The 15,212-nt window shown below is 48.2% G+C and overlaps 1 protein-coding gene across 4 annotated transcripts; it reads left to right on the top strand.

Moving 5' to 3' along the window:
* The first annotated feature begins 671 nt into the window (after nucleotides 1-671).
* On the top strand, nucleotides 672-13,575 carry LOC126085246 (zinc finger protein 135). Of its 4 annotated transcripts, none has more exons than XM_049900432.1 (3): nucleotides 688-752; nucleotides 2,664-2,796; nucleotides 10,290-13,575. In XM_049900432.1, the coding sequence occupies exon 3, from the start codon at nucleotides 10,567-10,569 to the stop codon at nucleotides 12,004-12,006; it is 1,440 nt and encodes a 479-aa protein (XP_049756389.1). In that variant the 5' UTR covers nucleotides 688-752; nucleotides 2,664-2,796; nucleotides 10,290-10,566; the 3' UTR covers nucleotides 12,007-13,575. The 4 variants fall into 4 exon arrangements, with proteins under 4 accessions (XP_049756391.1, XP_049756389.1, XP_049756388.1 ...); XM_049900431.1 differs by lacking the exon at nucleotides 688-752 and adding an exon at nucleotides 759-843; XM_049900434.1 differs by lacking the exon at nucleotides 2,664-2,796 and having other exon boundaries at nucleotides 672-752.
* The last annotated feature ends 1,637 nt before the right edge of the window (nucleotides 13,576-15,212 follow it).

Genomic DNA, 15,212 nt, shown 5'->3' with positions numbered 1-15,212 from the left:
GCCCACCCTGTCTAAATTAGTCCCCCAGTCACCCGCTTGCTCCCACCAAAAGGTCAGCCCACTAGCGCGGGGGCGTTGTTCTTAGGGACCCACGCGCGAAGGGCAGGCAGTAAATATTTACGAGGTGACATAACCCACTGCGCCACGACTCGAACCACTGCTCTGGCTATTGGACGGCGGAGCAGGGGCACCCGAGGCCCGCGCGTCCCTCTGGGGGTTGTAATTCGAAGCCGGTTTGCGCAGGCGCATCCTCGACCGGTGGCAGACGCGGCCTTCGTCCTATGCTAGGACTAGTGAGTGAGGCCTGGGAGAGGTTAATGCGAGAAAAGAAGGCTGAGCTGGGTGGGGGTCCGTAGAACCTTGCTGAGACCCGGAACCGTGCCACCTTTTCCGCAGCGCGCCGGGCAGGGGAGAACACGGGAACAATCGGAAGCACGCGCTCAGCTCTCTGGGATTTGTAGTTCAGCGCCCCACACATGCGGCGCTGTGGGGGCGGTGGCCTTGGTCGTGCCGTCTGGCGAGTGAAATCAGTCCCATTGAGAAGAGGAGGCTGAGCCTGGCGGGAGGCTTCTGGCCGGCACAAGAACCCCGAGCCCTGCGGCCTCGGCCCCAGAGCCCCAGGCGGGGGCGGGGCAAGCGCGGGACAATCGGATGGGAGCGCGCGGCCCTCTGGGAGTTGTAGTTCGGCGCCCGTCTGCGCAGCCGCAGACTCGGCAGGTGACGGCCGAGGCCATTGTCCTGCCTGGCGGCGGGTAAGTGGGGTGTCCCGGCTTGGCGCGGTTGAGGGAGGCTGAGCATGGCGGGGAGCAAGCGTCTGCCCGGGAGGTGTACTCGACTGCGCAGGTCCTACTCGAGGGTCTTTTGTTGCTTTGGGCCTGGGGCGAGTCTCAACGGGGATGGAGAGGGTGGGGCCCTGTTCGGGGGGTTTCAGGGGCCGAGAGGAGGGAATGGGGGCTTCTGGTTTTGACGAAAGGAGTCGGGGCTCCTGATCTCGGGATCAGGAAGGACGAACGAGCTGGCCCGACTCTTCGGATGCTGGAGCCAGCCTTATCTGTATTCCTTGGTGAAACCCATGGGTTTGGTGGGCAAGGGCAGGTGAGGACACCGGGGGTCATCTCCGGGGCCTGCACCTTATTTAGGCGTACTGGTTCTGAAGGATGAAGTGTGAAGAGGCCAGATGCCCAAGATTTAGATCTCAGCCAGCTTGGGCCCAGGATACAGACTTTATTAAACTCTTACGAGTACCCAGTGTGTGCTAGGCATCGTCCAAGCTACGCCATTAGTTTTCAAACCAAACCCAACCCATTGCCATCGAGCCAATTTCGATTCATAGCGACCCTATAGCTCAGAGTAGAACTGCCCCCATAGGCTTTCCAAGGAGCATCTGGTGGATTTGAAATGCCTGCCTTTTGGTTGGCAGCCATAGCACTTAACCACTATGCCACCAGGGTTTTAGCAAACATCTATTTGGTATGTTTTGGGTGTCAGGCCCTCACTTTGGGCCCAGGAACCTCAGTGGAGAAGCTAACATCACCTCCACCACCTACAGCCCACAGTGAAGTTGGGGGAGACAGAACAGGAAACCCATAAACACATAACAAGATCACTCCCCATCCTGGAAACTGCAGTGAAGACAACAGGGTCAGGGATGGATAGGGATGAGTGGGGGTCTTGTAGGCAGGGTCATCAGGAGGAAGGTACAGGGAGAAAACAAGGAAATATGTCCCACCTTTGGCCTGAGAGCTTCAGTGTGGGGAATCAGCCAGGAATGAGCTTATAAACCACCGGAAATGGCCCTGTGTGTGGTAGGCACTAAATAGATGCTCACTGAAGCCAGAGGCTTTTCTCTGATCACTATCATTAACCATCCATCTGGTGCTGCCAGGCTCATTTTCAGCCCTTTATGTGCTTTGTTATTAGCTGCTGTCGGGTTGATTCCAGCTTATGGCAGCCCCTGTGTGTTACAGAGTAGAACTGCTCCATAGGGTTTTCTTGACTGTAATCATTACAGAAAAGAGCCCTGGTGGTGCAGTGGTTAAGCACTCAGCTGCAAACCAAAAGGTTTACGGTTCGAATCCACCCAGCAGCTCTGCAGAAGAAAGACCCGACAATCTGTTCCCGTAAAGATTACAGCCTAGAAAATGCTATGGGGCAGTTCTACTCTGTCACATGGGGTTGCTGTGAGTCAAAAATCAATTCAACAGCCCCAACAATAGCAATCTTTACAGAAGCAGTTGACCAGGCCTTTTCTTCTACAGAGCTGGTAGGTGAGTTCAACAGCCAGCCTTTCGGTAGCAGCTGATCACAAACCTCTTGGACCACAAGGACGCTTCCCATAATGGCTCTGCTGGTTGGACACTTTAAGGCATCCATGTAGTGCCCAGGGATCCCAGGGCAATTTGATTTTCCATCGTAATAACAGAAATAGTCATCACCCTGGGAATTGGCTGAGCGACTGAGGACGTGGCCCTCCTATACCTGGGCCTCACTTTCCCTGTATGTGGAATGAGGTAGGAGAATGCAAGATCATCCTTTTATAGCACCTGGAATAGTGCCAGGCACACAGGAGGTGCTCGGAGAACACTGACCTGAGGTTTCACTGAGGGTGGATCTGGCCTGAGTGCTGAGCTCTGGACAGCAGTGACTCCTTCTCTTACCCACAGGGGAGCTCTGGGGCAGCACAGAAGCCAGCCCAGCCACTCACATCCCTTCCCCTCACAGAGGAGCCAGAGCTGTTCCTGTAAGAGGCCAGAGAAGGATGGAATGACCGCTGGGCTCCTGGCCACCAGTGCCCTGGTGAGTGTGCCACTGCCCTCATGCTCAGCCTCCCAGGACCCTTCTGCAAGCAGTGACCTGGGATCCTGCCAGGCTAGTTCCCACCTCAGAGCCTTTGCCCTCAATGTAGCCCTTGCCAGGAGTACACTCAGCCAGCTCCTTGCCCTCTCCAGATCTCAAGCATCACCTCCTCAGAGGGGTCCTCCTAGAACCCCTGCCTGCCCCACGCTGCCCTCACAGGTGTTGCATGTCGATCCTGCTGAAGTGATACATCAGGGACTTTCTCAAAACAGGACTCCAGGTCCACACTACCAGCTCACACTTTTCACCTAGTCACTCAGCAAACACGTACTGGTCACCTGCTCAGGGAGCTGGGTGCCTTTCCAGGCACTGTTCCAAGCTTTAGGGAGAGCAGACAAATGGGCAGAAATCCCCATCCCCACAGAGCTGTGTTCCGTATGAGGATGTAAACAGTGCACCATATTAGAATGTGCAGTGCTGCGCAGGGAAGCAAGGCCTGGAAGGGGTGAGCATGAGGGCTGGGCATTAAACCAGGGAGGCGCCTCTAAGGAAGTCACCAGTGAACAGAGACTTGCAGGAAGGGAGGGAGCAAGGTCAAGGCCCATGAGAAAAATGTTTCAGGTAGAGGGAACAGCATGACTGAAGGCCCTGAGGCAGAACCAGGCCAGGTACTTCCCATGAATAGCAAGCCCATGTTTGTAGTAGAACAGGGTCTCCAGGGCCAGCACGAGGGACCTACCCAGGAAAAGGTTCTGGCTTTTGTGGCCCAAGCAGCAGGAAGGCCCTGAGGGCCACACTGTTCTGCACCTCCAGGAAATCCTGGATCAGGGCTCCTCTCAGGCAGGGCCACCTCCCCTTCTGGGGTTCCCAGGTATGTCACTTGTTATCCCACTGCGTGTTGGAGGCTGGGGGCCTCAGGGGTCGGGCAGACCAAGCCAAAGCCAGGTGTCCTGAGGTAACTTTTAGCTGCATGGCCTCAGGCACACAGCTCCCTTCTCTGCTTCCGTTTCCTCATCGTCCTCACTTCATGGGGCCAGTGTGGGAAATCAAACAGGGTGGCATATGACATTGCCAGGCCTGGTGTGTTTATCCTTCCACCCATTCACTAAGCACCTTCTGTATGCTGGGAACCCACAGCGACCACCGTGGTCTTGTGTGATGTGGGTGAGACCTGAGGCACGTTCGCAGTTGGTGGTAGTATCATCTGGTATTTTCTCTGCTGCCTTTTTTGGGGCAGCCACTGCCTCTCCAGCTGGCCCCCACAGAGCTCATCACCAGCTTTGCCCACTGCAGTTCCCTCCCTTGCTGGGCAGACCCACCAGGATAAGGACCCATATTTTGTGGATCCTCAGCCACCCTCAGAGCTGCTCAGTACCTTGAGGTTTCTGGTTGGCTCTTTTTTCAAGTTTTTTTCTTTTTTAAGAATGATGTAGATTTTACTACTCAGGACTGACTTGTTTGGTAGGTGTTTGTTGAAGGTCTTCTGTGCCCTAAACCATAAGGCGTGAATTGACAACTGGAGAGTCAGATATCCCAGGCCTCGTTGCGGAGCTCGCACCTCATCATGGATCATGGTGGTGTGAGATTCTGAAACAGTGAATGATGGTAAAACTCAGATTATCAGGCAAAGAGCAGTAGGTGGGATTCGTAGGGCTCACGGCTCCTATGGGACGAACATTCCTGGAAGAGTGGCCCACATAGCAAAGGCCTGGCTGGCCGTAGCTCCCCCCTCCTGCCCCTGCTCTGCTCTGGTCACACCCTTTTTCTCAGTGTTCCTGGGCCTCTCCTTCCCACCTCAGGACTTTTGCATGTGCCAGCCCTACTACCTGCATAGCTTTTCCTGGGTCTTTGTATAGCCACTGCAGCAGCATTCCTCCCATTTTCTCCTGGAATTTTAGTATTTGTCAGCTCCCTGGGTGCCACAAGGCCAGGCACCTATGTCTTTGGTCCCTGTGGCATCTGCAGCACCTGATGATGATGTATGCGCAGCAAAAAAAAAAAAAAAAACCAAACTCATTGCCGTCGAGTTGACTCCGACTCATGGCGACTCCATGTGTTACAGAGTAGAAGTGCTCTATACGGTTTTCTTGGCTGTAATTTTTACTGAAGCAGATCACCAGGTCTTTTTTCCACAGTGCTGCTGGGTGGGTTCGAACTGTCGACCTTTAGGTAGTAGTCAAGGGCAAGCTGCTCAGGAGGACTGGATAAATAACTACTGAATGAGACCTGTAGAATCTAGAAGATGTGGAGGAGATAGGAAAAATGGTTTAAAGAAAATGAAACATCCCTGAGGACCCCAGGATCCCCATCCTAAGAGTGGCACCCAAAGGGAACTGGGTGTTGGTCACATATTTCATATGAATTGACCATTCCCCTCTCACGACAGCCCTCTGAGGGGTTCCTTCATCTTACAAATGAGGAAACTAAGACACAGGGTGTTTAAGAGATGTGTACTGGGACTCAGACCCCACCCCCAGCCATCCTCCGAGCTCGGTTTTTGTGAAAATGAAAATCCCTCTCCGAGCTCGGTTTTTGTGAAAATGAAAATCCCTCTGAGAGTGAAATCTGTGTTCAACCCTGATCGTCACGAGCCTTGAAGAAAATCACAGGGTCCTGATGTGATTATGAAAGAAACCATCCTCTTGTGGGAACGTCAGAAAACACATGAAAGTATAATAACGGGGAACACCTCATGATCCACGTCCACTCTCCAGGACCTATCCTTAGCCTTTAACTGTGTGACTGTTTGTACCCCAATGTTTAATTGTCTGAAAATAGTAAGGTGTGGAATCAGTCCCTTAGGCTCTGCTGCTCAGAGATCTCCCTTCCCCCATCCCCAGGCCCAGTTTCATTTTCCACGTTCCCACCACCACTTTTCATCTTTTTGCTTCAGCCCCCTCCTTTTTAATCATGATTTGTGTGGAATGCAGATTTACAGGAAGGAGCTCTGGTGGCACAAGGTTAAGAGCTTGGCTGCTAACTGAAAGTTGGTGATTCAGACCCACCCAGTGGCTCCATAGAGAAAGATCTGGCAATCTGTACCCCGTGAAGATTAACCCGTTGCCATCAAATCAGTTCCAATGCATAGCAACCCTATAGATTATAGCCTAGGATACCTTATGGGGCAGTTCTGCTATGTCATATAGGATTGCTATCAACTCAACAGCACTCAACAACAACAACAGATTTGCAGGAGTGGTGTGTGGGTACCTATGGACGCTCTGGCTAAGATGTGAGAGGTTCTCAGTCCACCATGGCTCCCTCAGACCCTTGTCTATTACTGTCTCCCCATGGCACAGGTAGCACAGCTCTGGCCTTTCCTGAGCCCACTGTGGCATCTCAGAAGCCCTTTGTCCAAGGAAGAACCAGATGGGATGTCCGAGCTGAACTGCTCCCAAGGCCCAGAATCTCTACCGCTACGCCCATGTCCTGTTTTTCAGGGAGGCAGTGTAGTTGTGTGGCCAGTAGGTTGGCGCAGGACCCATATGGCCCAAGTTTGAATCCTGGTCCAGCCTTTTCCTCAGCAGGTGATTTGGGGCAGCTCCCTTCATTGGGTGAATTTAGGTGCTTAAAGGCCCAACAGCAAGGTCATGTTTGAGGATTAAGCCAGTGACAGTGTAAATCTCTCAGCCTGGTGCTCAGCACGGAGCAGGTGCCATCTCTGTGTTTGATTTGAATTTCTTTTTAATGTACAAAAATGTAAAGTTTTGGGTTGTGTCAAAATACCTGCTGTCTTCCATAGTGATTTCTTGTGTTGCCAGCCTTAATCTACCCAGCCCCAAGATTGAAGAGTTTATTAATGTATTTTTTAAAAGGCCACATGACACACGTAACAGTATTGTCATTGTGAAGATGTCAAGCTGCACTTAGAATGTCCTCCTCCAAGGCCTCCCTCCAAAACCTACCTGTGTTTTCACTTCCATGTGCTCTATTTTCCTGTGTTTGTGAACAATTTTTTTTTAACCTATACGAATAGAATTTTGTTCTGTTTTACATAAATATTCCTGTGTATCTACAGATGTCCCACAAGTTGGGTTTTTTTCAACCAGGACATCAAGAAGATTGTTCTCTGACTGTGTATCATTCAACCTCATCTTGTTGTTGTATGCCGTTAAGTCGGTTCCAACTCATAGTGACCCTGTAGGACAGGGTAGAACTGCCCTGTAGGGTTTCCAAGTCTGTTATCTTTACAGAAGCAGATCACCAGATCTTTTCTTCCAGAGCAGCTGGTGAGTCTGAACCACCAAGCACTTAACCACCACACCCCCAGAGCCTCTTACCCCATCTTGTACTGGGCAGCAAAATTCTCCATGGTGTGGGTGAACCTGACTTATTTCTAGCTGCTCCTCTACTGGTAGGCATCGGGCTCTTACCAGTTGTCCTTGTTACATTTGCATGGTATGGCAGGGCACAAGCTTCTCTGTGAGGTGGGGGACAGGGAAGAATGAAATCACTGGACAATCAAGTGTATGCATTAAAAAGAATTTTAACTACAAAAGTAATAAGTGCCTGTGATCAGAATTCCAGCTGGCATTGCAGTGACAGTCCTTGTTCACCCCACATCTCAGAGTGCTGCCAGGTGGCTTCTTTGTGTTTTCAACCAGTATCTTGTGTGCATATTCACAAATTTCAGTTCCAAGTACTCTGCAAGAAGGCTGAAAAAGTTTCACCCCCACAGTAGATGCCTGTTTCCATACCACTCACCAGCCCTTTAAAAAGGTTTCAATCTGATGGGCAAGACAGTGGAGCTTCACAGTCATTCCCTGGTCATTGGAGGTGGGAAACAGGTTGCACAAGTCTGATAACCCATCCTCTTCTTTGAAGGGCTAGGATTTTTAGTCTTGGTTCTTGCACTTACTGATTTGTTGGAGTTCTTTAGGTATGGTGGCCCCTAGTGATTTTCTTGTCATTTATGTTCCAAATATTTATTCTGTTGTCACGGGTCCTTTAAGTGCCTTGCAATGGGTTTTCTCATACACAAGTCATGAATTTTGATTGCTCAATGTTTAGTTTCCTATTGCTGCTGCCACAAATTAGCACAAACTTTGTGGCTTAAAATCACACAAATTACATTTTCAACTCCCCAGAAGGCTCACTTGTGCCCTCTCCCGTCATTATCCCTATGCCCAGTGTTAACTTCAATTTTGATTTTTAGCATCGATTACTTTTTTCTGTTCTTGAACTTTAAACAAATGGAATCATACAGTAAACACACAAATTCATTATTTTACAGTTCTGGAGGTCAGAAGTCTGACATGGGTCTCACTGGGTAAAATCGAGGTTTCAGCAGAGCTGCATTCCTTCTGGAGGCTCTAAGGGAGAATCTGTTTCCTTTTCCAGCTTCTAGAGGCCACCTGCATTTTTTTACTTATGGCCTGCTTTTATCTTCAAAGCCAGTAGTGGCCAGTCAAGTCCTTGTCACACTGCATCACTCTGACTCTGACTTTTCTGCCTGCCTCTTCCACAGTAAAGGGCCTGTCTTAGTTATCTAGTGCTGCTATAGCAGAAATACCATAGGTGAGTGGCTTTAACAAACAAATTTATTGTCTCAGTTTAGAAGGCTAAAAATTCAAATTCAGCATGCTGGCTCCAGGGGAAGGCTCTCTGTCTGTGTTGGGTCTGCAGAAAAGGCCTTGTCTCTTTGAGCTTCTGCTCCTGGGCAATCTTCATGTGGCTTGGCATCCCTTTTCCCCCATCGCTTCTTGTCATCTTGCATTTAATCTCTTTTATATCTCAAAAGAGATTGACTCAAGATACAGCCTACACTCTCTGTCTTATGAACATAACAGAGACAACAGCTGAGGATGGGGGCCACAAAGCCATGCCCCAAGCTACAGATAGTAACCAGCCCTGGCCCTCCAGCCCTTACCCAGTTTATTAGTTCCTTATTACTTCAGTAAAGAGGCCCGGTGGCGCAGTGGTTAAGTGCTTGGCTGCTAACCAAAAGACTGACGGTTCTAACCCACCTAGCAGCTCCATGGGAGAAAGACCTGGCGATCTGCTGCCATAAAGATTACAGCCGAAGAAACACTATGACGGCACCTAATAGGAACAACAACAAAACTCCTGCTGTAACAGATTGCCACAAACTTTGTGGCATAAACAATACCAGTTAACTATTTCACAGTTCTGGAGGTCAGAAGATTAAAATGGGTTTCATTGGGCTATAATCAAATTGGCAGGGCAACATTCTTTTCTGGAGGTTCTAGGGGGGAAATCTCTCTCTTTGCCTTTTCCAGCTTTTAGCAGCCACCGTCATTCCTTGGCTCATGGCTCACTCCTCCATCTTTAATGTCAGCAATGGCCGAGCAAGTCTTTCTCACATCTCATCACCCTGACTCTCTCTCCTGTCTTCCTCTTCCACATTTAAGGACCTTTGGCAGCCGTCCAGAACACCAGCGGCTTCGCAGGAGAAAGATGTGGTAGTCTGTTTCCATAGAGATTTACCATCTTGGATACCCTATGGGATCACTATGAGTTGGAATTGACTCATGGCAATAGGTTTCTGTTTGCATTGGGCCCACCTAGATAATACAAGATAATCTCCGTGCCTTAATGTCAGCCGATTAGGAACCTTAATTCCTCCTCACCATATAAGGTAATATATTCACGTTTCCAGGGATTAAGGCTTGGACATCTATGAGTGAGCCATTAACCTTTTCGTTGGAGTATAACATAGTGCTGGAAAAGTGCCCACACCCACCTGGAGGCCAATCTGGAGTGCAGTAGGGGCAGCCTGCACTGAGACTGTGGCTGCCTAGGGCGAGCTGGGTACCAGAGCAAAAAGGCAGACTTGCTGGGAGGGAGGAGGGGGTAATACATCTAGTCATTAGATCAAGCATACGTTGAGTTTCTGCTGTGGGCAGGGTATACATCGTCAGCTAAAGGGTACAGAAGTCCCTCCCCTCAGGGGTGTTCCCAGTTAGTGCGATAGACAAAATACACCACAGGTTATTTATCCATTCTATGATGGACACTTCAGCTAATTTCAATTTTGGAGGAGCCAGTGGGTTTCTTTACATCTAGGGCGTGATGGTAGAACAGTGAGATGCCTCCAAGAAAGAACAGATCTTGGTGACCAGAGGGCTGGGCTGGGTGGTCCTTTTCCATGTGGCATCTTTTGCACTTGTCACCACCTGGCCTTGTGAAGGCTGGTTTAGCCAGGGCATGATCGTCACTCTGCTTCTTCCAAGCCTGGCACATCTGTCCACATTTTCCCTGAATGCTGTCTTCTCAGCCTCTTTGTCTGTGATCCTCTAGCAAACTCCATCTGTACCCCTTATACCCATTTCCCTCCCATTATCCTCTGCATTTTCCCTCCTTCTCCTATTCTTTTCCCTGGTTTGCAAAGCCATATTTTAAAGCGATCAAAGCCACTTGTTCTTGAACCTTTCAAAATCATCAGTTTTATTCATCTTCCTCTCCTCCCCCACAAACTCTTTTTGTCCCCACAACAGGCACTAAGGAACATTTCCACTTTTTATTTCTTTCAGACTTGGAAACTAGACCTGAAACAAAACCGTCAACTCTGTGGCAAGGCATCTCTGAAGAACTGTCTGATGATGTCCTGGTAGAAAGACTCCTATGGGATTGTCTTTGGTCCTCCAGGGGTGAAGATGCCAAGGGCCACAGGGAGTGGAGTCATGACAGCCCAGCAGCTGTGTGGTGCAGGTGGCCTTCACACCTGTAAAGATACTCACCCAGGAGCAGCAGCATGGGAATAGGTTTGGAGAAAACCTGAGTCTGAGCCCCAATCTCCCAACTCAACCAATGACCCCTGAAAGACAAGACTCCCATATGTGGGGAACACATGGAAAGAGACAGAAACCAGACTCAAATGCTCACCAGAAAACCTATGCAAAAGAGAAACCCTATGAATGTCAGGAATGTGGAAAGGCCTTTAGTCACAGCTCAGCACTCATCGAACACCACCGGACGCACACGGGAGAGAGACCATATGAATGTCATGAATGTGGAAAAGGCTTCCGAAACAGCTCAGCACTTACCAAACACCAGAGAATCCACACTGGTGAGAAACCCTACAAATGCAATCAGTGTGGGAGAACCTTCAACCAAATCGCTCCACTAATCCAGCACCAGAGAACTCATACAGGCGAGAAGCCCTACGAGTGTAGCGAATGTGGGAAATCCTTCAGTTTTAGGTCCTCCTTCAGCCAACATGAGCGAACTCACACGGGTGAGAAGCCCTATGAGTGCAGCGAATGCGGGAAAGCCTTCCGGCAAAGTATCCACCTCACCCAGCACCTGCGAATCCACACTGGAGAGAAGCCCTATCAGTGTGGAGAGTGTGGCAAGGCCTTTAGCCACAGCTCATCCTTGACCAAACACCAGCGAATCCATACTGGGGAGAAACCCTACGAGTGCCATGAGTGTGGCAAAGCCTTCACTCAGATCACACCACTGATTCAGCATCAGAGGACCCACACAGGAGAGAAGCCCTATGAGTGCAACGAATGCGGAAAAGCCTTCAGCCAGAGCACGCTCCTGACTGAGCATCGGAGGATCCACACAGGAGAAAAGCCCTATGGATGCAATGAGTGTGGGAAAACATTCAGTCACAGCTCATCACTCAGCCAGCACGAAAGGACACACACAGGAGAGAAGCCCTACGAGTGCAGCCAGTGTGGAAAGGCATTCCGGCAGAGCACGCATCTCACTCAACACCAGAGAATCCACACCGGGGAGAAACCCTACGAGTGTAATGACTGTGGGAAGGCCTTCAGCCACAGCTCATCCCTAACTAAACATCAGCGAATCCACACTGGGGAGAAGCCCTACGAATGTAACGAATGCAGTAGAGCCTTCAGCCAGCTCGCCCCCCTCATCCAGCATCAGAGGATCCACACAGGAGAGAAGCCCTATGAATGTAATGAGTGTGGCAGAGCCTTCAGCCAGAGCTCCCTTCTCATAGAACATCAGAGGATTCACACCAAGGAAAAACCCTATGGATGCAATGAATGTGGGAAATCCTTCAGTCACAGCTCATCACTCAGCCAGCACGAAAGGACACACACTGGGGAAAAGCCCTACGAATGTCAGGATTGTGGAAAGTCCTTCAGGCAGAGCACGCACCTCACTCAGCACCGGAGGATTCACACAGGAGAGAAGCCGTATGAGTGCAGGGACTGTGGGAAAGCCTTCACACACAGCTCCTCCCTTACCAAGCACCAGAGAACTCATACTGGGTAGACCCACCCTGTGGGATATGGGAAAGTCTTAGGCCATAGTTCATCCTCTACTGAATTTGATCCAGTCACACTGGTGAGAAACAACACAAACTTTAATACCAGAACCTTCACACACAATTCACCACAGTCACCCTCAGAGAGTACACACTGATGGGAATGATTGTGGGAATGCCAAGCCCTAGGTCATCCATCCCCGGGTATCAGATCAGACAGTAGGTAAATGTGGAGATGATCAATGTTGAGAGCCTTCAACCATGAGTGCTCACTAATGCTACATGATAAAAAAATAGAATCTACAAAAGAGAGAACAAATGTGGTAGATCTGGGGATGGCTTCTGTCCAAGGATTTGCCATATTCCAAACCAGAGATTTCAAAGTTGTGAGAAACCCAACAAATGCCTTTCAAAAAAAAATTAAGCCAGAATTTATCATTATTGCATATCATGTCCTTAGGTTGGGAAAGTGCAAGTTATGACTGATGCAATTTGATACTGATTCTTCCATAAATCAATATGGTTGGATGTGTTCCAGAACCAAGAGTGACATCTTTATGGAATCATCACGGATACTCAAGTGTCTCAGTACAAAACTATTTGTATATAAATTTTTTGATCAGCATACATGGCAACCAGTCTCACAGGTTTGAATTCCATGTATCAGTGTACTGTACGCAGATTTGAAGTTAGTTCTCACTGCATTATTTTGTAATAAATTAATCTTTATATGCAATGTTATTGAAAAGTTTTATATGGGAAGACTTGAAATGTACAGCCGCTTCCATGGAATTTCACATATTGTGAGACAGCATTTGCTGCTCTGTTCTCACTATGAATTACTCTGCAAAATGCATGGGCATTTAAAGCACAGATATTACTGTTTTATAAAAAAGGGAGGATTTTTCCTTTTTTAAGTCACCATCTCATGGGCAAATAGCACCTTACATGTTTTTGTTTTTCTTATTTTGTTTTTCAAGATTTATCTGTTTTGAAAATCTACAACTTAATCTTATCTTGAACTTTTTTCATCAGTTCTTCATCCTACAGTTTAACTTGAAGGCATAACATAGTATTTAACTGAACCACGACTCTACATACAAAGATATGTGTACATATGCGTATATATACATACACACCAATACCTGCAATACCAATCTGTCCCTACATTCCTCCCCTCATTCCTGCCAACCATGACCTTTACATGGTGACTTGCCACCCTCATTAGAACCCATAGTTAAATTGCACTGGCTGTTTTTGATCATCAGCTATGAGTTTTGATTGTCAATTTGATTTTTCTAATCAAAATGCTGGGATTTGTTTCCAATTAATTTAACATTTTTCTTTAGGGTACCATGTTGCAAATACTTGTTCAATGCTGTTCCTTGGTGTGCTGTGGGGGGTTTAATTTCAGAGTCAGTTAAATGCTACTTAAGAAAATTGGTAAATCACGCATAGCAGCACTGTTCAGTAGAAACATACAAGCAGTAATTTTCAATATTCTAGTCACATTTTGAAAAGAAACAGGTAAGATTAATATCCATCCTTATATATCCCAAATGTTACCATTTCAACATGTAATATAAACTATAAATGAGACATTTTGCATTCTTAATGTGTACTGTGTCTTCAAAATCTAGTGTTACTTTACGCTTGCAGCACATTTCAGTTTGCTGTAGCCATATTTCAAGTGCTTAACAGCCTCGTGTAGCTGGTGGCCACCACACTGGGTGGTGCAGCTCAGCAGCCTTGGTCCTTTGATAAGCTTTGTCCCCCATCTACTACATCTATCCTGCTTTTCCTGTGCTTCTACTCTTGGGTAGCTTCTTGTCCTTAAGGAAACCAGACAGGTGTGCTGGAGAGATCAGATTCTTTATATGGCAAGACAGGCTTCTACCCCTGCATAGAAAGTGTAATGCTGGTTGTGCATATTTCAGGATGTCTAGGAATATTCTTACACAACATTACCCTTGAAAAGGATATTAAGGCTCCTTCAGTGAGAAGGTATACAGTTCAGTAAAAATGGAAGCCAACTGCATACCAATGGATTCATCCTCTTTTACAGTCCTTTGAAATTGCTAGGCCATCATCATCATCAAGAAACTGAATGGTGCAGGCTTCTGCTTTATCCACTTACCTCCTTCTGGCCCCCTGTGATGTTATTAATAGGAATGCAAGAGTGAGTTCAGACCCACAGAAAAATGCCCACAGTGTCACTTCTACCCTAAACCAGGGGAAAAAGATAAGACTCCCTTCCCTGGTGGCAGTTGACCAATGGAGAGAACCTGAGGGAGTTACACCCAGGGTGTGAGGAAAACTGCAGGGGCAAATGCATTCCCAACTAGAGGGTCTGGCCTACTTGGGGCAGTTGCTGATAGGGCTTTAATCATTGGCACAAAAGTAAAATATCAACAAGGAAGGATGGGAAGAATGCATTTCCTAACATCAGGTTAGACTAAAGAATGGGGAAGACTTGTGAAGCTAAATGAGAAAAGGCCATACAGCTTCTGGCTTGTTCACTGAATACTTGTGCTTGGAGCTTTGAGAGGCCGTGTAAGAAGTCTGATATGAGGACTTCTGCTGTGCTGTGAGGATCCTTGAGCCACAGAGGCTCTAGTCAGCAGTCCTAGTCCTTGAGTCTTCCCAGACTCACCAGACATGGGAGTGTTGAACAGGCCGTCAGATGATTCCAGCCCCCCAGCTTTCAAGGTACCTCAGCCTTCAAGTCTTCCCAGCTGAAGCTTAGACACCATGGAGTAGAAACAAGCCTTTTCCAAATTTTGGGCAAAACAAAACGGTATTTCATGCCATTTGGTTTGGGGGCTGCTTGTTATGCAGCAATAGGAGTTAGAACTATTCTCTGAGACAAAAGACTTTCTAATGTATATATGATTGGGTCACTCCCAACTCAAAGCTTCCAGTGGCCTCCCACCATTTATCAAATGAAGAGAAAATTCTCACTGGTAGACAAAGTCCTACCTGATGAGGCATCTGCCCACCTTCTAGTCTTAGTCTACCTGAGACCTCTGTGTACCAGCCCCACAAACCTTGTTTGTTCTTCTGAACCAGTGTGAGGAGGAAATGTGAGTGGAAGTGACGTGCTGTCTCCCGGCTGAGCAGTGAAGAGCAAGTGCAAACTTCCCCAAGGGTCCAGTGGGTAGCAGAGCTGCAACAGGGACGGAGCCTGGAGTCCTGAATCACCACATGAAGCAGT

Source organism: Elephas maximus, chromosome 11, assembly GCF_024166365.1.
Source record: "Elephas maximus indicus isolate mEleMax1 chromosome 11, mEleMax1 primary haplotype, whole genome shotgun sequence".
Taxonomy (NCBI): Eukaryota; Metazoa; Chordata; class Mammalia; order Proboscidea; family Elephantidae; genus Elephas; species Elephas maximus.
This window is presented reverse-complemented; position numbering and strand designations above follow the sequence as displayed.

Coding starts and splice junctions, on each gene's coding strand:
- LOC126085246 (XM_049900434.1), top strand. CDS start 10,567: ATGACCCCTGAAAGACAAGACTCCCATATGTGGGGAACACATGGAAAG.